Genomic DNA, 23,051 nt, shown 5'->3' with positions numbered 1-23,051 from the left:
CATGTTAGTACTACGACGATTGAATGAGATGGTCTTATGACCTCGATTAGTGCTTTGTGCACGTTGTTGAAAACACATAAAAAATGGGATCGCCTTTATAGGCAAGTTGCTTATTTGGTCTAATGGACCAGGGCATGAAGAATGAGGCGGCGGTTAAGAAACCCCGTCGCGCTCGATTCAACCTGGCTTCATCAAGAGAGAGGACAAAGGGTACCAACTCCGATAGACATGCCATAAATGACTATTTGCAGTGGATGTATCCCTGTCAGGCCTTTGGGGGCTTACTCTTTCGACCATCAGTCGTCCCTTTAGGAATAGGATTCAGTCAGACAACCGAGGTATCTTAAAATACATAGCATAATGAACTCTTGGCTTGGTCTCGGCTGTTTCGACTCACGTGCTATGTATGTACCTGCATGGTTGGTTAACAAAAAATAACTAAATTGAGCATGCCCACCTTTCAGTTTGTTACACACTCGGCTTTCTAGCTTTTAGGTCGCGTGCAGTTCAGCTTATGTGTTAGATTTCATGCTTGACTTAGTTGCGTAGCTTGCTTCCTCAGTTTATCTGCTTAGCTTGCTTATGCAAACTGCTTGTTTAAGCTTTCTTGATCAACATATTTGCTTGACTTACTTGCTTAAGTGGAATCACTTAGCTTAATTGCTTAGTTGCTCTTTTCGCTTACTGTTTAGTTACTACTTGCTGCATTAATTATTTATGCCTTATTCAGTTCTTTCTGTTCTTGTGCTCACCTACTAGTTTTTCGCGAAACTAGCCTATTTCATGGGTACAGGTGATGAATAGGTGCACAACAGGTGATGACGCGACTGCGAGATGACCTTAGGATCCACTGTTTCTGCTCGTACTTCTCCTGAACATTTTGGGTTTTTGTTACGGTTTCCCTAGAGGAATCCAGATTTTGTACAAACTTGACATTTTTTTTATAGAAGAAATGGTTTCCTAAGTAAATTACAGATCGTCCATGGTAAATCCTTGTTCCCTCGCTAACGTGCCCAAAGTTGTCAAACTTGTCTTTTTTCTTTTAAAGAAATCGTTTTCGCTGATTTTAGAAATAAACTCTGTAAAGAAAAGGATTTTTTTAACTATTTCAAAGGGTTTATAAAGTTTGAAATTTTGGGGCGTTACACTTGGTATGATAGATTTAATTCTATAATGTTAGAAAATGGATTCTCATCCTGTGACATTGCTTTGTTTGTTAGAAAAACCATTGCAGGGATAATAATACTGCTTTTATATGTGGATGATATGCTAATAACTGGAAGTGATTCTAAAGGAGTTAAAAGCATAAAATAAATTTTAAAGGATAGATTTGAGATGTTTGACGGGATTTCTAACCTATTTTTTGGGTATTGACGTAGCATACTCTCATATAAGGTATTTTTTATCTCAAACTAAGCTTGCCTTTGAGATTCTTGATAGGTTAGGTATTACAAATACTAAAGTTTGTGAAACTCCTGCTATAGTGAGAGCCAAAATGAAAATTGATGATGACACTCCTCTCACAGATCCCATTCCCTACAGACAACTTGTGGGATCGTTGATGTATCTAAATATTATTAGACTAGATATTTCTCATGCAGTTCATACTGCAAGCTAATTTCAACATGCACCAACATCTGTTCACATGAGTGTCATTTTGCGGATCATCAGATACATAAAGGGTACATTAAATAAGGGTTTTTTCTTATCCTCTTCCTCTAAGTTGAAATTAATTGCTTATACTGACTCTGACTGGAGAGGTAACCCAAATAACCGTCACTCCACGATTGGTTTTTGTGTGTTTTTAGAAGATTCGCTGATCTCATGGAGATGTAAGAAGCAACAAAAAGTGTTTTTATCCTCTATCGAAGCTAAATATCGAGTTATGACAACTACTATCATGAAAATTGTATGGATTCATCAACTATTAGAAGACATGAGGATCAACGTAGAAGGGCCCACCAAGCTATGCTGTGATAACAATTGTGCAATTTATGTTAGAAAGTGACTTTGAATATATTAGGTTCAATAATGAACCCATACACATGCACATGAAGTGCGAATAAACCCACTCAATGGAACAACACAACCACATCATGTGCTAATACATAAACCCATAAAAGGGGTAAATATGACTTAAAGTCATAAGTTGAATATTATTGAAGAAAAAGGAAGAAGAGGGTAAAAAACCCTATACAATGGAGCAAACGCTCCTCCAAGGAGTGAAGAATACAAAGGGGGAGACCCCTATTTATAACACAAGAGAGGAGCCACATAGGGGGCTCCCAAAGGAGTCGTTGGGAGCCCCCAACGGTCACATTTGTGACCGTTGGGGGCTCCCCAACGACTCTTTGGGGGAGCCTCCCTAGGTGGCGCAAACCACAAAAAATAATAAAAAAAGAAACTAAAAATAAAAGAAGAATTACATGCATATTCCAATTGGAATATGCGTAAAATGACAAATTACAAGAATACCCTTGAGGGTATTTTAGGAAGAGAAAATATATATATATATATATATATATATATTTATATATATATATATATAAATAGAAATACGTATACATATATATATATATGTATACGTATCTTTATATATATATATATAAATATATACATGTACATTTAAGGATTATATTTCAACATACATATATGTGTACGAGTACACATATTTTAACACCCCCCCTCAATCTTTGCGGGGAAACGAAAAGATTGAACAAAAAGGCGCAAGACTCCAAGTGGCTTCCGTAAGGATGCTATTGAAACTTGTAAATGCCTTCTTCCAATTGCCTTCTAATGGTGAACATATGTCCCGATCCATCCGGGGTACTTCCTTTTATCCTATCTCCAAGATCCCGTGGAATAACAACAAAGAAACAAGTAAAACATATCTTTGCACTTTACTCAAATGGAACATTTCTAACAAGATTAATTGAAACCATATCGGATGACACATCCGCAAAACAATGGTGCAAAAATATAACTTATGCATAGAAATTTGAAGCACATGATAGGATAATTATTTTAGCATGAAAAGTAAATTTAGAAAACCAAAGTTTCAATATCATACATCATGTTAAAGAGTGAGCGGAAGCAAATTATGCGAAAATGAATTGCAAGAATGCATAATGCATTCATAAGGTCCAACATTGGACAACCATAACCCCATAATGGGGAATAACACACTGGTCCCCTAAGGGACACCACAGTAAGCCTACGAAGAGGCATAAGTTACATATGCTTTATTGAATGAGAGCCTAAAAGGCCATAAAGAGCATATGCATATACTATCATGAAATGAATTAATACTTAAAGGAATCATTAATGAACATGCTCCAAACATGTAATGAAGTGCCAAACAAGAGAAACGAAGTCTCCAAGCATACTTTAGACAAAATAAACACAAGAGTTCACAAGGTTTTAAATCCATTTACGAGGCAAAACGAAGAGTGTTATTTGAGTAGAGAATCTTACCCATTTAGGAAAATCTCACTCAATTGACAAAAAACACATTTTGCATACAGAAGTGGCAAGAAAACCATAAGCACTTAATATATAGATTAAATACCAAAAAATCAATTTGATTTTAGAATATGCATATCAAGGATATGATTCACTTGAATATCTTAAAACACAAGTCATGAATGAAATTTTGCAAATTTCAACAATAGTTCATCCATTACAAGCAACTACCTCATTAGTCCTCCAAAACTCATAAATCAAGTGTATAAGCTACTAGACCAAGAATATAAATATAATGTCATTAAAGGCTCAAGACACACACAAAGGTGTGCAAAAGAACCTCTTGTCTACATATAATAATACTTGAAATGAGTGCATCTACGACAAGAACAAGAAAATACACGCCAACATGGACCAAAAACATCTCTTGTCTACGTAAAAATACACTCAAAACCAAGTATGTTCAGCTACTAGAACAAGAGTATCAAGCCAACCATGGGTTAAAACACAATACATCTCTTGTCTACATAAGATGTCACTTGAAATGAGTGAAATAAGCCAACCATGGGCATACATCTCAGCGACTAGAACAAGGACACAAATGCCAACATAGGCTAAAATCACACACCATGGTGTGAATCAACGTGCCTTGTCTACATATAATAACACTCAAGACAAGTGTGTTCAACTACTAGACCAAGAGAGCAAAAACCAACAAAGGGCTACCAACACACGAAGGTGTAATAAAATTCTTGTCTACATATGATGACACTTAGATAAGGGGCATAAAAGGAAAAGACTTTTGATGCAATAAAACTTGTAATAAAAAACATATAAATTAAACCTTGAAATAATATTCTTCAAAAAGAATACCCATAACAATATCATTTTGGAATAAATGTGTGAATATACACACACCAAGAACACTTGTGCACAAAAGCACAAAACATAAATGTGCAAATGCACTCATATGATACATAAACAATAAAAGGTTGGGCAATAATCCCCAAAACCTTGATTTTAATATACCTTAAAACATTTAAGGTTTCAAACACCATATATCCATCACATTTACATGTAAATGAGAGCATCCATTAGATCAATGGCCAAAAGAGAAAAAATGAGTGACACACTCATAATTAGAGATCATATAACAAATCATTTTAGAGTCCCAAGGTGCCCATAACTCACCTCAACAACCATCTATAATATGGTAATTTGGACAAGCTAAAATGACATAACACAAGGTGCCCTTAACTCACCTCAACAAACATCTCTAATATAAAAATAAGGCCATACAAAAAGGATTGATGCATCATATAACTTGTGATGGATAAAAATAAATGTCATAAAAAGGCAATGGACACTTAGGGAATCATTTTTCAAAGAAAAGAGGACCGATTAAAAATTGAATCAAAGGTTCAATATAATCAATCACAATAATATGCTTTATAACAACAATTTTGCATAAACACGAATTATGCTTAATCTTCAAAAGAAGTCATTTATACAAAAAAGACTTATTACGCAACTAACACAATTATGAAATATTAAGCAACATCATGCGTAAGAACCGATTTGGAATAATCAAAAAGTCAAAAACAAGCCTCAACTATGATAAATATAAAGTGCAATTAAATGCACACCAAATGATAATAGATGCACTTTTATGCAATGCAAGATTTTTAAATGACAATAATCTTGAATGAGCAAATAACAAACTTAGGCCAATATAGGCATTCATAAAGATGGTGAAGTTTGAAAATCTTATGAAATCCACTATTGTAACTTAAAAAATGATGCTCACAACCAATCTTCTCACAACAACCATGAAATCTTCATAAAAGAGTATATACTCACAATAAGATTATAAGGACCGAAATGCTCCTTAAAGAGAGCTCAAAAAACACACAAAATTCCCAAAGAAGTGGGAAACTCCACTAAAGTGAGAGAAATCCCAACAAAGAAGAATAATAGATTTGTTAAAAAACCTTATGATAAAGTAAGATTGTACTATGACATAGATCTATAAAATTAAACATTTATTGAGGAAAAATTCAAAAGCTCTTAAGTTTTATCAAAAAACATGACTTAATAGATTATTACCAACTTCTAATGTAATAAGTACGCAACAAACATTAGTGAAGACCATAAATTTTATAATGAGACAAGCTCTTTAAATCAAATTGAACAATCTTTTAAGAGTATAAAGATGCAAAGAAAATCACCATATTCCATAAGACTATTTCAACTGGAATTATAAAAATAAAAAAAAAACTTTCTTAATTAAATGTTGCTCATATAAAAAGGATACATTAGGTAAGTGAATCAAAACTTATTAAGGAATTTTTCATATATGCCAAGCATTTTTCGAAAAACTACATCTCACAAACATTTTAATCTTAACATACCTTTCTTTAAAGACTTATCATATATAAAAGGTATTCTTATAAACAAAGTTAGGTTTAAAATATAAATTCAAGGCTTCAATGGTCATAAATTTTTACCGACCCATTAAGTTTTGAGCAATCATATATCTAATTTTTCGCCAAACAAGTTATCATTTTAAAATTTTTCAAAGAAAAACATACGAAAAAGTATGTATACGAAAAAGATTCAATAGAGTATCAAGTAACTTAAATTTTTATAAAAAGACATAATGACAAAGAGTACACATAAAAAAAGAACATATTAAATTCTTCATACAATACTTAAAGAAATAGAATGCATACCGAATAACTTTAAGAAAGAAAAGAGAGAGAAATGAATACTTCACCATTTTTCTTTAAAAAATTCTTGAATACCACGCTTCCCGATGCACCAAAGAGCAACTCGATCTCAACCTCGCTCTGATACCATGTTAGAAAGTGACTTTGAATATATTAGGTTCAATAATGAACCCATACACATGCACATGAAGTGCGAATAAACCCACTCAATGGAACAACACAACCACATCATGTGCTAATACATAAACCCATAAAAGGGGTAAATATGACTTAAAGTCATAAGTTGAATATTATTGAAGAAAAAGGAAGAAGAGGGTAAAAAACCCTATACAATGGAGCAAACGCTCCTCCAAGGAGTGAAGAATACAAAGGGGGAGACCCCAGTGACCGTTGGGGGCTCCCCAACGACTCTTTGGGGAGCCTCCCTAGGTGGTGCAAACCACAAAAAATAATAAAAAAAGAAACTAAAAATAAAAGAAGAATTACATGCATATTCCAATTGGAATATGCGTAAAATGACAAATTACAAGAATACCCTTGAGGGTATTTTAGGAAGAGAAAAAATATATATATATTTATATATATATATATATATATATATAAATAGAGATACGTATACATATATATATGTATACGTATCTTTATATATATATATATATATAAATATATACATGTACATTTAAGGATTATATTTCAACATACATATATGTGTACGAGTACACATATTTTAACAATTTATATTGAAAGAAATCATACATTTCATGAGCGAACTAAACACATTGAGATAGACTATCACTATGTTCGAGAAGCATATCCGAAATGAGTCATAGATCTTCCGTATGTAACTTCAAAATATCAGTTGACAAATTTCTTCACCAAAGCACTGCGTTCTTCGCAATTCAACTTCCTTCTTAGCAAACTTTCGGTCATCATGCCCTAAGTTTGAGGGGGGTGTTAAATTGTAATACCAAATCATTGTAATTCTATATATATTTTATTTTATATATATAGGAAGATACATGCACATATATATTTCATATATATGTACATGTATCTACCTACGTATATATATAATATATATTTCTTGTAATAGTTGTAGGGGTATTTTAGTCATTTTGCACATATTCATATTATTGAATATGTTGTAATTATTTTCTATTTTCTTATTTTATTTTTATCTTTTTTATTTTATTTTAGGATATCATGTACCTTGGGGGGCCCACATTCTAGTTGTTGGGCCCCTCCAACCGTCCCAAGGACTAGAAGTGGAGCCTCAAGGTCTCCACTTCTCTATTTAAAGGGGCTCTCCCCTTGTGTATTTCGAAAGGCTTTGAGACAAAGCCCAAGCATTATCTAATAAAGTTTTTCATTCCTTTTTATGCCTTAGTGCATTTGTGAGATATTGTGGGTTGTGCCTTTGTGCACGAGTGTTCTAAGTGTCCTTGTTGTGCATTTGTGCACACTTTTTTCATTGTAGTGTCTTTTTGAAGATACTTTTACACTAATGTACATCCAGAGGCAGATACTAAACAAGTGAGCCTTTTCTTCTTGGTACTGACCAGGCATGAAAGCTGGCAGGTCAAGGGATCCCCAACATTGGGAATGAAGTTGTCACTGAAGTAAGCATCCCGGGGAGTGGCTTAGTGGTTAAAAACAACAGACTGTAACTAGGTTGAAGCTTTTCTACATAGGTTTGAATCTTGCTCTCCCACTTGTTGTAGACTTCAAGGAAAGGAGACACGGTGGTTATTTCCCTAGTTTCCAGACACAGTGTACTCTTGCCCAAGTTAAAGTTGCTATTCGACCCTAAGATGGATCAAAGAAGAGTAAGGAGGTCATAGAGTCAGTTCCATAGCATGTTGCATTGTTTTCTTCTAACTTGCCTAGTGGGATTAACTATAAGAATTATTTTCTAGACAAAAGCTAACTCAATACAGCAATAACTAAGCAGTTCTTGAATCCTGCCCCTCCCACTTGTTTTTGGCTACTTCTGTTATCATCTTTACTATTTTCTTGATTAATTGTCAACATTGGTCTTGACTTCCTAGAAGTATGGCTCACAGTTGTTCTTGATTTCAGGGCCAGGCCATGATTAGTTTTGTACATATATCAAAGAACATGAATGCAGCTGAACTTGGTTGGTATGCAGATGTAATACTTGATGCCTGCTGTCGGAATATTGCTGCTAGTGATGAACTTTGGCATCATGCTATTGAGATGTCTGTGCTTTTGGTGACATGTACACAGCAAAAAAATCCTTGCAGCAGTTGGTATGTGCCAACTTTTCATTTTCTGATATTGTTTAAACATATAATTGCAAAAGTTCTCAAGGGACCACCTTAAGCCATATCTATAGACAAAAGCACTTGCATGCATGAGGGGAACATACACCAATACTTTTATCTTCATATTCATATTTCAGGTATTTCCTTCAAAACCTTAGTTCATGCTTTTCTATACACCTTGGCCATTCCCTGGTCTGGGAAATTAAGTTGATCCATGCACTCCCATAATCCACATTAGCTCTGAGTCACATGCACAACAATGCAAGTACTTATTGTTTAGGCCACCTCAAACACTCTTGGAAAAATCAAGAACTTGTATTGGTCATATAACTGAACTTCATTTCTGCTACGACATCATCTTCCTAACATAAAATAGCTGATTCAAATGCATATGATTATGAAGTCAATGAAAACAATTCAATGTTCAGTTGACTCACCATTGTTTTTGGAAGAACACAAGTTGTTCTAAAATATATCCCTATGTGATCTCTGTTAAATTATAGTGTATGTATATATCTATTTACATATATAGAGAGACATTTATACATATATTATATATATATATGTATGTATCTCTCTCTCTCTCTATATATATATATTCTCACTAGGGTAAAAGTGTCTTTTCACACTTTCACGCATTCTTGTATATAATATTTTTTTCCTTTTATTTTTTCCTTTTTCTTTTTTTCTCATGTAAGTGGGCCCACATATGAACGTTGGACCCTCCAGCGTTCATATGAGAGCCCCTCCAAGGTCCTCTCTTGTGTATAAATAAGGGGATATTCCCCTTTGTATTTCAAGCTTCTTTGAAGCTATTCTTAAGTGAATGCTATACATTTTTCTAGCTCCTCTCTCTTTGCTCATTTGCCACTTTGTGGTTTGCTGTAATCTTACCCATTAGTGGCTATTTGTTTGTGTATGCATTTGCTAGTCTCTTTGAGACATTTTTTTTTTCTTAGCATTTCGTGACATGGTATCAGAGCCTTGGTTGTGAAAGCATATCATTGGCTCCCCTCTTGCTCATATTTGAAGATAATTGTATCACTCTTTTGCTCATCATTGATCTTCTCCAAAGATGGCCGACCTGGATTCAAAAATAGATCTCTCATTTAAATTGAATGGGACAAATTATCGTATGTGGGCGGCCGCCATAAAAAATAACCTCAAAGGTAAAAAACTTTGGGGTCATGTGTGTAAAACCATTCTGGAACCACAATTGAAGCTTACAAAGAATGAAGACAATGAAGAGAAGGCCTTAAATGAAGAAGAGAAGGCCAAAGCTATTCAAGAATATCAATCAAAATTGGAAGATTGGGAAAGCGAGCCGGCCAAGATATTGGCATGGTTAATGAATAATGTGGAGCTAAAAATATGCGCTAATCTTGCTAAATTCAAGAAAGCCAATGAAGCTTAGTTTTTCATGAAAGGTACGTACACCCAACGTGATCTTGCTAGACACTTCTTTTTACAAGAAAAGGTAAGAGGAACTAAGCAAGGACACATGAGTATTATAGGGACTATTATAGTGCCATATCGTCATTATGGGATGAACTTGCCCTTCTCAAACCATAATGGGAAGGCAGTGCTATTGCCATGAGGCAAGAGCAAATGAAAAGATAAAGATTTTTCCAATTTATTCATGGGCTTCGTCTCGAGTTTGAACAACTAAGAGAGTCTCTTCTCCATAGGTTTTCTACTCCTCTTAGTGAAATTTTAACCGATTTGTGCCAAGTAGAAACCCACTTGGCCTTGAAAAAGGATATTGGTGAAGTACATGCGGTATCAAGACTGGAAAACAATGTTAGGCCATATAAACCACCTCATTTTTTGAAAAATAATAATGGAGGTGGAAGAAAAATTGTATGTCACCATTGTAATGAACCAAGCCATATTCGGCCGGATTGTCCTAAGCTCAAGAAAATGGTGGTTTTCGTTGGAGAGACTCCAAACAATTCAAGTGAAGATTCTAAGAAAGATGGAGATATAAAAGACTCTATTGCACATCTTACTGAAACTCCAACAATTCATAAGTATGAATTCTTCTACACCTTTCACCTCTGGTGCTGCAATATCTTCCATCCCAAGTATGTCCTCTTGGATTCTTGACTCGGGTGCCTCTTTCCATATGATTTCAAATGCATCTCTTTTATTAAAACCAAGTCTCAATACCTTTGAATCCTTTGTTTCCACTGCCAACGGAACATCTCTAGATATTGAAGGAATTAGAAACCTTGAAAAAAGTTTATAATCGAAACAAAGAGTTTTGGGTTCCAAAAATAAGAATTATTCCAAAATTTAACTTAAATCTTTATTCGTTCTCTCAAATCACCGATTTTGGATGTAGTCTCTTTTTCACCTACCCATTGTTATGTGCAGGATCTCTGGTCCGGGAAGCGGATTGGGCAAGGCCATAAAAGAGGAGACCTATACTATATGAATTTTTTGTCTTTTCTATCTAAATCTTTTTGTAATCATGTTCAATCCAAAGATATTGAGACTTGACACAAGAGGCTTGGACATCCTAGTATTTTCAAGTTGTATCTTTTTTCTTTTTTTGGAAAAATTTTGTAATGAGAACACATTTACTTGCAATGATTGCATACTTGGCAAAATACATTCACTTTCGTATTCACATAGTAACTTTATTTCAAAAAGACCGTTTGAACTTGTGCATTCTGATGTATGGGGACCGACACTCGTTATGTCCAATAGAGAGTATTCTTACTATGTTATTTTATTGATGACTTTACTAGATACACATGGGTGTATTTTATTAAGAACAAATTCGACGTCTTTTCTAATTTTAAGGAATTTCATGTTCTTATTCAAAATCAATTTCAAAACAACAAAGCTATTTTTAGATCCGATTCTGGAAGAGAATACATGTCAAAAGAATTTCAAAACTACCTTAAACTAAATGAAATTATACACCAAAGATCTTGTCCGAAAACTCCTCAACAAAATGGTCTAGCCGAAAGGAAACATTGGCATCTAATTGAAATAACAAGAACTCTTTTTGTTTCTAAAAATATTTCTAAATTTTTTTGGACCGAAGCTATTCTTACCACAACTTATCTTATAAACCGTATGCCCTTTCTTTAAAAAATGTCTCCCTTTATGAAAAATTATTTAAAATATCTGCAGATTACAATAGACTGAGAATTTTCGGATGCAAATGCTTTGCTCTCTTTCGAGGACAAGATAAATTATCACAAAAAACTCTTGAATGTGCTTTCATTGGCTACGGTGAAAATCAACATGGTTATAGGTGTTATGATATACAAAACAATAAGCTTTATGTCTCAAGAAATGTAACTTTTCTTGAAGAACAAAATGGTTTTGAAATTTACAGACCTAAAGAAAATATTAATTACTCATTCCTATTTGACTTAGTACCTAGAACTAAGTCTCAAAATGATTTAATTTGTGACAATTCTTGTAATGATACTTCACATCACAATAATGATGTGTCACATATTATTGATGATTCTCACAATGAGAGTCTTAATGATATTAACGTTTATACCTGACATGAGGGAAATGAACATCAAAATGCTTTTGAAAGATATTCTCAAGATTTCTCCTTAGGAGAACAAGTTGAAGAAAACCAACTTAGGAGATCTTCTCAAAATAGTAGACCTCCACAAAAATTCGTGTCATATGACTCCTTTTCTCCTACATATAGAACTTGTCTCATGATGATACATTCCTATTATGAGCCTTTTACATTTAAAGAAGCTAAGGAACACCTGCATTGGATTGAAGCTATTAAACTTGAGTTAGAATCACTTAACAAAGCAAACACTTGGGCCATTGTAAGCCAACACTTAGGTAAAAAGGTTATTGTGTGTAGATGGGTATATAAGGTCAAAACTAAGAGTGATGGAACTCTAGAAAGATACAAAGCTAGGTTAGTGCAGGGTTACCGGAAGCGCCTAGCTAAAAGGGGAAGCGCGCTTCGGAAGCGCGAAACGTCGCGCTTCCGAAGCGTGGGGGGAAGCGTCCCCCTTTTTTGGGAAGCGCGCTTCCCTTTAATGGGGGACGCGCTTCCCATCACGCTTCCCCCTCGCTTCCCCCACGCTTCCCCCTCGCTTCCCTTGTTTTTTTCATTTTTTGTATTTTTTATTTTTTATTTTTATTTTTTTCGCTTCCCCCTCGCTTCCGAGACGCTTCCTAGGTCGCTTCCGAGACGCTTCCTAGGTCGCTTCCGAGACACTTCCCGAATCGCTCCTAAGTGGTCCCACGCTTCCCCGCTTCCTAAAATTTTGAAAGTGCCTCGCTTCCCGCTCCCGCTTCCCGTATCGCTTCCCACTCCCGCTTCCTCAACTGGCAACCATGGGTTAGTGGCTAAAGGATACGCCCAAGAATATGTGATTGATTATGAAGACACTTTTGCTCCGGTAGCTAGGATGACTAGTGCACGAACTTTGATCACTTTATCATCTATTAAACAATGACCTATTTATCAACTTGATGTTAAATATTTTTTTAAATAGAAATCTTTGTGGAGAAGTGTTTATAGATCTTCCTTCGGGTCTTGAGATTGGTAAAGAGAATACTCTAAAACTTAACAAAGTTCTTTATGGCCTTAAACAAGCTCCAAAGGCTTGGTATGATTTATTTAGTAAAGTTATTCTTGCTAATGGTTTTTCTTTTTGCTATACTGCCACTGCTTTATTTGTTAAGACTACAAGACAACATATAACAATATTATTGTTATATGTGGATGATATGATCATTACTGACAATGATAAAACATACATTGAGCTTATTAAAAATATTGTAAAAGATAATTTTGATATGTCTGATCTTAGTTTTCTAAGGTATTTTTTAGGGATTGAGGTTGCATACTCTCCTAGAGGATATGTTCTTTCTCAGATGAAGCTTACATAAGACATTATTGCTCGGTCTGGGTTAACTGACCACAAGAAAGTCGAGACTCTAGAAATAATCAACGCCAAAATAAGAGCCAATGATGAAACTCCTTTAGCAGATCTCACTCCTTATCGTCAACTGATTGGTTCTCTAACTTATTTATCTATCACCAGACCAGATATTACTTATGTTGTTTACCGTGCAAGTCAATTCCAAACCGCTCCTACTTCAATTCACATGGCAGCAATTATGAAAATTATCGGATATTTGAAGGGCACAATAACAAAAAGACTATTCTTATCCTCCTCTTCATTTCTTAATTTACTTGCTTATACTGACTCTGATGGGCAACCTTGATGATCGTATTTCTACAACAGATATTGCGTTTTTCTTGGGGAGTCACTAATTTCTTGGAGATGTAAGAAGCAACAGAAAGTTTCTCTTTCTTCCACGGAGGTAGAGTATCGGGCAATGACTACCACTACTATTGAGCTTATCTGGTTAAGAAGTTTGCTTAAAAATATGGGCGCCATCTTCTCTACTCCTTTGAAGTTGTGTTACGATAACAAAAATGCTATTTACGTTGCTAGCAACTACACTTTCCATGAACGAACAAAGCACGCAGAGATGGATTGCCACTATGTTCGAGATGAATACTTACGGGGTATCATTCAACTACCCTATGTTACTTTAGGGTACTAGCTTGCGGACTTCTTTACCAAAGCCTTGCCCTCGCCTCGCTTCTACTTTCTCCTCAGCAAACTCTCGGTGATCTCATCGTGTGTTTGAAGGGGGGGGGGGTTGTTAAATTAGTGTATGTATATATCTATTTACATATATATATATATATTGTTGAGAATAGGTGGTTTAAGTTTAAATCTTCTTAGTTTGGAGGTTATTTGATATTTTTATTTAATAATGGACTTAGATGTAATTTAGTCTTTTGGCCTCTCTCTATTTAACATAGAGAGCAGCCCTAATATGAGTTAACGAGTTCTATTTTTGTGCAGCCGTCTCTCTCTCTCTCTCCCTTCCTCTCCTCTCTCTCTCTCTCCACCTAGGGTTCAGTGCATCTCATCTATTCACTTGTTTTTTCAGATCTAAAGGATATTAATGCTCATCGAGGAGTCTTATTAGCCGATGGGAGTTCCTCCCCGATTGTTGGTCAGGGAAATATTTCTATATCCTCCTCATTACAGTTGCAAAATGTTCTTCATGCTCTAAACTTTCCTCAAAGTTTACTCTCTGTTAGTTGCCTTATAAAAGAACAAAACTGTAGAGTAATATTTGATCCGATGGGTTGTCATTTTTAGGATTTGCTGACGGGGAAGAAGGTTGGTGGAGGTTATGAAGAAAATGGAGTTTACTACCTACATCATCCAATGGGTAATGTTCATGCTGCAGTGGAACACTCATTCAGTCCTGTTCAGTGACATCGTCGTCTTGGTCATCCTTCATTGTCAAAGCTTCGTTCGGTCTTTCCTCAAATTCCTTCCACCACATCATTTCAGTGTGAAACATGTCAGCTGGGCAAGCATCATCGAAGTTCGTTCCCTTCGAATCAAAGTCAGTCTAGTAATAAAGTTTTTAAACTTCTTCATGTAGATATATGGGGTCCTAGTAAGATTCCTACTAGGACTCAGTGTCGATACTATTTAGTTATTGTTGGTGACTTCTCTAAGTTGTCATGGGTGTTTATAATAAAAGAACGATCTGAAGTTCCAAGTATTATCAAATCCTTAATTCTTGAAATAAAAACTCAATTTGAATCTATTGTCAAGATTGTTCGCACTGATAATGCTCTTGAGTTTAAATCAAAAGTTTTGTTACAATTTTACTAAGATCATGGCATTCAACCTCAAACTTCCTGTGCCTATTCATCTCAACAAAATGGGGTGGCTGAGCGAAAACATAGGCACTTGCTTGATGTTGCCCGGACCATTATGATTCAATCTAATGTTCCTGCGTTATACTGGGGTGATGCGATTACCACTGCTTGTTATCTGATCAACCGCATGCCTTCTTCTTCCGTGGGTGATCAAATTCCATTACATATCCTAAAACCTAATGCCCCACTCTTCTCTTTCTCGCCCAAAATATTTGGATGTGTTTGTTTTGTACACAAACTTGACCCTGACCGTGATAAATTAGCTGCTCAAGCTACAAAATGCATATTTATAGGTTATCCCAAAAATCAAAAGGGATATCGATGTTATGATCCTATTTCTCACCGAGAGTATGTCAGTGCGGATGTATCTTTCTTGAAATCCACTCCATATTGCTCCAGTACCGGTTCCCCGCTACAGGTTGATCCAACTGAGTCTTTTCCCTTACCTATACCTCCTTTTCATTTGGAATTCGTGCCCTCATTACTGAACCAAACTTCATCCTCTTCCAGATTTCATAATCCTCCATTGGTATATGTGCGTAGAGCTCCACCTCCGCAAGTGTCTTCCTCTTCTTCTTCCCCTGAGGTAAGTTCTACTGACAATAGTGATCTTCATGATGATGATAACAGGCCTATTGCTCTACGAAAGGGGACACGACAATGTACCTTATATCCCATATCTCATTTTGTCTCCGATGCCAGAATTGGAAATCAGATGAAGTCTTTTATTTCAGCCTTATCTACTGAAACTATTCCTCTGAACTATCAACAGGCAGAGCTTGATAATCGCTGGAAGCTGGCTATGCAAGAAGAAATGGATGCTTTAGTATCTCAGCATACATGGGATCTAGTTGATTCCCGAGCAGATGCTGACATTGTTGGATGTAAATGGGTATATACAATAAAGTACAAATCTGATGGTTCTATTGAAAGGTACAAGGCCAGATTAGTAGCAAAAGGGTATACTCAGACATATGGTATTGATTTCTTTGAAACCTTTTCTCCTGTTGCACGGATGGGTACCATTCGTCTTGTTCTCTCAGTAGCTGTTCAGTATGGTTGGAGCTTGTACCAATTAGATGTGAAAAATGCATTTCTATATGGGGATCTATCTGAGACCGTTTACATGCAACAACCTCCAGGATTCGAGGTTGAGGGGGAGTGTCAGAAGGTATGTAGATTGAGAAAGGCGATTTATGGCTTGAAACAAAGTCCTCGTGCATGGTTTCAAAAGTTGTTTGAAGTGATGTCCCGCTTTGACTTTAATAGGTCAGCAGCAGATCATACACTATTTATCAAGAAAACTAACTCTGGCATAGTTGTTATGGTGGTATATGTGGATGACATCATTCTTACAGGAGATGATGTGAAAACTATTGAAGCCACAAAGGCTCATCTTCAAAAACACTTTGTTACAAAAGACCTTGGTTCACTTAGATATTTTCTGGGTATAGAAGTTGCCAGGTGTAACGCCCCAAATTTCAAACTTGCGAACCTTTTAAGAAAAACAGGCAAGAGACTAGAAATATCTCTTTCCTTCAGAGTTTGTTTATGAAATCAGCGGAAGATTTTCTCTTGATAAATCATAAGGCAAGCTGAACACTTTGGGCACGTTAGCTAAAAGAACCAAAATTTACAAGATTCGGATATCCTAAGGGAAATCCGATACAAACCCAAACGTCCAGGACGCGAGCTAAGAGCAGGAAGAAGAAGTCTTGAAGCCATCTTGCAATCGCGCCATCGCCCGTAGTGTACCTAATCATCACCTGTACCCATAGAATGAGTTAGTTTCGCGAAAAACTAGTAGGTGCACAAGAGAGACTAACAGGAAACTGAATTAAGTACATTTAATTCAGTAGGTTACGCAGTTTAAAGCAAATATGCAGTTAAACAGGTAAGCAATGCAAGCTGGTGAATAGTGCAAACACGTAAGCAGTACAAGCGAATAAGGCGTGCGAGCGAGTAAGTAGTGCAAGCGAGTAAGCAGTGCAAATGCGTAAGTAGTGCAAACAGTAAGCAGTTCAACGCAAGTAAGCAGTGCAACTGACCAACGCAGCATACGATCCATTTGATCGTAAGCTGTGAACTACTACGCAACAAGCTTGTCCTCGTTCCTAGAACGAGGTCTCTGCATCTAATCACCACCAGGACATAGTTTGTCACTCGCTACTTCTAACCAACGCTTTGTCCTGAACGACCTTAATCTATCCTCATCTCTCAAAGTCTTACGCGGCTAACCGTCACCCGTTATGACGCACTAAGGCATCATACCTTCTCAGAAAGCTCACCCTTCCATAGAAGGTCCAAAACATGATCCCTAACTCAAATCGCTAACGATCTGATTCTCACACCTGAGTCAAGCATGTAATCATGCTAAAACAGAAAGCCCAAACTATGAATTCATAGTTGGCTATCACAAACAATCTTAGAAGATCGTCACAGCTTACCATAACTTTTTATGGTAAGCAAAAACACAAGATCCATGTCGGATCGTTCGGTCCGAGAGATATACGACCGGACAAAGAATTTCCGCCCTAGAGGGTATACCTGATCTTGGACCCTACACTCCCTCACAGGAGTTCACCGTCTTTGCGGCTACCCGTTCGTGGACAGTGTACATCCTCACAGAGATCTCCTACTCTAGCCGGGTCACCTGATCTGGGAAATGTATAACCTCACAGCGAAACCTTTGGGAGATCAGTCCCTAACAAATGCCATATCCAATGAAAATCATTGCGATACACGCATCCACACAAATGACCGCTCTCAGGGTCGATAGCCACTAATACAAACAACAAGATCAACGCCCGGATCACCTGGTCTGGGACATGTATAACCTCACAAGGAATTCCGCCCTAGAGGGTATACCTGGTCTTGGACCATACACTTCCTCACAGGAGTTCACCGTCTTTGCGGCTACCCGTTCGTGGACAGTGTACATGTTAATTTTACCTATGAACAGACGTGTTCTGTTCAGATCGAGAGAGAGAGAGAGAGAGAGAGAGAGAGAGAGAGAGAGAGAGAGAGAGAGAGAGAGAGAGAGAGAGAGAGAAGCTTTTGCAATCGGCAGCCTCAATTAACTTGTTAGCTGCAGCAATACATCATTAGGTTTAATAGGGTTACAATAATTTTACAATGACGAAGGTGCCCTTCATTAGTTGCACATGTTACATTTAAAATACAAAACAGAACTCGTGAATGGATATGGATCCTTTATCGGATCCATATCCATTCCATATTCTAATACCCTCCCTCAAGTTGTGCATGGGAGTGAACCATGTGCAACTTGTCCTTCAGATTCCAGAAACAGTGCCTGGTAAGACCTTTTGTAAACATATCGGCAACTTGGTCTTCTGAAGGCACATAAACTGGTTCAATCTCTTTGTCTGCTATCTTTTGTCTGATGAAATGTTGATCAATCTCAATATGCTTAGTCCGACTGTGATGGATAGGGTTGAATGCAATTTGTATAGCACTTCTATTATCACACATAAGTGTCGAATTTGAGATATCCTCTCCCATCTCTGCAAGTAGATGCCTAATCCAGGTCACCTCTGCTGTGGCAGCTGCCATAGATCTATACTCTGCCTCTGTGCTAGATCTTGCCACAGCCTTCTGTTTTCTGCTACTCCATGAGACAAGATTTCTCCCAATGAAAACGCAGTATCCTGAAACAGACCTTCTCTCATCTGGATCCCCTGCCCAGTCTGCATCTGTATAGGCCAGTATGTCATGTTTTGGTGTCTTCCATGAAGATTGAATATATATGAGTCCATCACCCACCGTTCCTTTTAGATAGCGAAGGATGCGTTTGACAGCATCCATGTGACCAGTTTTTGGTTCATGCATGAATTGAGACACTTGATTAACAGAGTATACAATGTCTGGTCGAGTAAAAGTAAGGTATTGCAACATACCCACTAAACTGCGATATTTAACTGCATCAGGATATAACTCACCATTACAAATACTGAGCTTTTGGTTGACAACACTGGGTGTGGGTAGAGGTTTACAATCTGTCATTCCTGCTTTAGCCAGAAGATCAAGAGTGTATTTGTGTTGAGTTAATGACATTTTTTCATCTTGTCTGTCCACCTCTACACCAAGAAAATATCTCAGTTCCCCAAGGTCTTTCATTTTGAACCGCATACTCAACAAAGCTTTAATTTGTTGAATGTGGTCTGGAGCATTACCAGTGATCACAATATCATCAACATATATGAGTAAGAAAACCACAGTGGTACTATTCCTGTATATAAACAGAGAATGGTCAAGTTGGGAACGAAAGAAACCATGTTTCTGAATTTCTAAGGAAAAGCTTTCAAACCATGACCTAGAAGCTTGCTTCAACCCATACAAAGCTCTGGTTAATTTGCATACATATTCTTTTGTGTCTCCCTCTGCATAACCTTGAGGTTGCTCCATGTAAACCTCTTCCTTTAAGTCCCCATGAAGAAATGCATTCTTAACATCAAGCTGACTAAGGGTCCAACCATGTTCAATTGCCAAACCAAGAATAATGCGAATAGTTCCCATTTTTACCACTGGGCTAAATGTTTCATCATAATCATGACCATATTCTTGAGTGAAACCCTTGGCAACAAGACGTGCCTTGTACCGTTCAATACTACCATCCGGTTTATATTTAATTTTATATACCCATTTGCATCCAACGACATTTTTATCTGGAGGACGGCCAACTATCTCCCATGTTTGACACTCGTGAAGTGCCTCGATCTCCTCATTCATCGCTTCAATCCATTTGTTGGATTGGATAGCTTGATGAAAACCAAGTGGTTCATCGTGTTTTTCAATCTTGGATAGGAAAATTTGAAAGCCCATAGAAAAGTTGTCATAACTAACCCATTTTTCAATAGGATGCCTTATCCTGCCTGATCTTCTCGGTGCTTCTCTGTTATTGGACGATGCAATGTGTTCTTCAACAGGTTCATTTGTTCGCTCTCTGGGTCTCCTGGTATACACATTACCTTTGTATCTCAGACATTCTGTTTGTGATGCATCATCCGAAACCGTCTCCCCATGTATGCTTTCAGGGGTTAAAGTAGTATGTTCGGCAGTTTGTGAAATAAGTTCTGCACTAAGCCATGGGTCATACCAATCAGCAACTGCACCAATATGTTCACGATTGGCGTCTGCTTCTTTTCCCAGAAAACTATTTTCATCAAAAACAACATTTCTGAAAATTCTTATCTTCTTGTTGACGGGATCATAGCACCTGTAACCCTTGTATTCATCTGCATAACCTACAAATTGGCAAATAGAGGCTTTGTCCTGGAACTTAGTCCTCATGGATTTGTCAATATGTACATAACATGTGCATCCAAAAACTCGTAACTCATTATAATCGGGATGTGCCCCAAAGAGAACATAATAGGGAGATTGATTTTCAAGAATGGGCATAGGAAGGCGATTTATCACATGAGTGGCAGTGTGAAAAGCTTCAGTCCAAAGACTAATGGGTAAGTTACTCCCATGTATCATACTCATTGCGCTTTCCACAATGTCTGTGTTTACGTTCAGCAATTCCATTTTGTTGTGGAGTGTACGGGCAAGAAACTCTACGATGCATCCCATTATTTTGGAGAAAATCAAAAAATTCTTTGGAGAAATACTCACCACCTCCGTCACATTGGAGAATTTGAATATTTTGAGAGAATTGATTTTTAACATAGGCATGAAAGTGACGGAAAATGAGAAAAACCTCTGATTTGTGTTTCATGAAAAATATCCAGGTAAAACGAGAGAAACTGTCAATGAAGGATACATAATATTTACTTCCAGAAGAAGAAGGATTGGGGGCTGGGCCCCAAACATCTGAACATATTATCTCAAAGGGCATGGAGGCTCTTTTATTTATTTGATGAAAAGGAAGTACATGACTTTTGCAAACCTGACAACTAGGACATATTTTATCCTTCACTGAAGGTGAAACAGACTCTGAAAGAAAACCATTTGACACTAACTTTTCAATAAAGACTTGACTACAATGACCAAGACGAGAATGCCAGAGATCTGACTTATTGCATTTGGATGTACTTAGGATGCTTTTAGAGACGAGATCAGACTTGAGCTTCATGATACTGGAGGCTGGATCTTCATTAAAGACATACATGTCTCCACGTCGCTCTCCTTTAGCGAACATCTCCTTCGTTTGAAGATCCTTGACAAAGACATAAGTAGGAGTAAATTCCACAGATGAATTGGTAGAATCAACAAGTTTAGAGACAGAGACAATATTTTTCTTTATATTTGGTGCATGAACAACATCAGATAAAGGGATAGATGACTCAGACAAAGGAATGAGGACGTTGCCTATGTTTGAAATAGGGTGGTGAGTCCCATCTCCAGTTACAATATTAGATTTTCCAAAATATGGAGTCAAAGTAGAGAACTTACCTGCATTGCCAGTCACATGGGTTGCTGCCCCAGAGTCAACATACCATATTCCATCATCATTTTGCTTCAGATTCAAGTTGGCCATTGCAGATAGTAGAAGATCCTTAGCATCATCACTGACCCGAAATGTACCTGCAGTTCCTGATGTACCAACATTTCTAGTGTTTTGCATTCTATTCCGATTTTGTGGGTTGAACCAACAGTTAGCTTTGATGTGACCTCGTTTGTTACATTGGTAGCATGTGAGAACATTCCTTGAAAAACTAGCAGTGGAATTTGGTGGTGTAGGTAGTAACCCACGTCCACCCTGGATAGGATTTCCCTTGCCTCTGCCCCGTCCTCCTCGTGCACGATCAGCTATCACCCCTGTGGCAAGAACCTCATGCGTAGATGATTGTCCTGTTGAAGCTTCAGACATGCTTTTCAGTGTCATCTCATACTGAAAGAGTTTGGCGCGTAATTCCTTAAAACTGAGCAACGTAGGCAAGCACAATAAGGATGTAACAAGAACATGATATTCTGAACCCAGTGCATTTAGTGTCTGTTGCACCTTTTCTTTATCTGATACTGGATACCCAACCATAGCTAATTGATCTGTGATGCTTTTGACTTGATTCAAGAATTTAATAATGCTCATTGTACCCTTTTTTTAACATTTGAAATTCGCGTTTAAGAAACAATACTTTAGCCTCTGATATCTGAGAGTAGGTCTGAGCTAAAGCCTCCCACAAAACTTTAGATGTGCAATCATCAGGAATGGAAATCAGGACTTCTTGTGACAATGTGGAAGTGATGTACGCGACGAGGGCCTGATCGCGCTTCATCCAAGCAACAAATGCAGGGTTGCGAATAATCTTCGGCAATCCTCCATCATCTTTGTCTTCAGTTGTGAAAAATTCTAGAGGCATTGGAGTGGATCCATCCAAGTGGCCTGAAAGATCTTGGCTCCGAATAAAAGGAGCGATCTGCCTTTTCCAAGTCAGATAGTTGTTGGTAGTTAGCTTTTCTGAAACTAATTGCCCCAGGAAACTGGAAGAGAGACCCGAATTGACGAAAGAGTCCATTTGAAGATTTGTTGAATGGAATGGAAAAGAAAAACACTAGTGGCTGAAGCTGGCCTGTTTTATCATAAACTGACAGTTATGACAGAATATGTTGGGACAGACGTGGCAGCAGTAACGACAATCAGATCTTGGCAAGTGAGAGTGAAATCAGATCACTAACGTGACATATAGAAGCAAAGAAAATTTTAGGGCAAGAAACAGAAATGAAAGAATGTTTTAGAATAGGCGTGACGACAAAATCCAGATTAACACTAATGTGAATCTGGTTTCTTTCGTAGGAGAGTGGAACCAGATTCACTCAGGAAGGGACTTGGGTTTATGAAACTAAAGG

At 37.1% G+C, this 23,051-nt stretch overlaps 1 protein-coding gene across 2 annotated transcripts in view; it reads left to right on the top strand.

Annotated features, from left to right (window-relative positions):
* Positions 1–23,051, top strand: part of LOC149849033 (ARM repeat superfamily protein) — an 86,434-nt gene that overhangs the window by 49,595 nt on the left and 13,788 nt on the right. For both annotated transcript variants that reach the window (XM_090013235.1, XM_090013231.1), the window contains exon 5: positions 8,271–8,461. In XM_090013235.1, the coding sequence (XP_089869361.1) occupies positions 8,271–8,461 (191 nt within the window). The remainder of the gene's footprint in view (positions 1–8,270; positions 8,462–23,051) is intronic.

Source organism: Nuphar pumila, chromosome 1 (assembly GCF_984573655.1).
Source record: "Nuphar pumila chromosome 1, dmNupPumi1.hap1.1, whole genome shotgun sequence".
NCBI lineage: Eukaryota > Viridiplantae > Streptophyta > Magnoliopsida > Nymphaeales > Nymphaeaceae > Nuphar > Nuphar pumila.
Note: the sequence above shows the minus strand (reverse complement) of the source record. Positions and strands in the feature narration are given on the sequence as shown.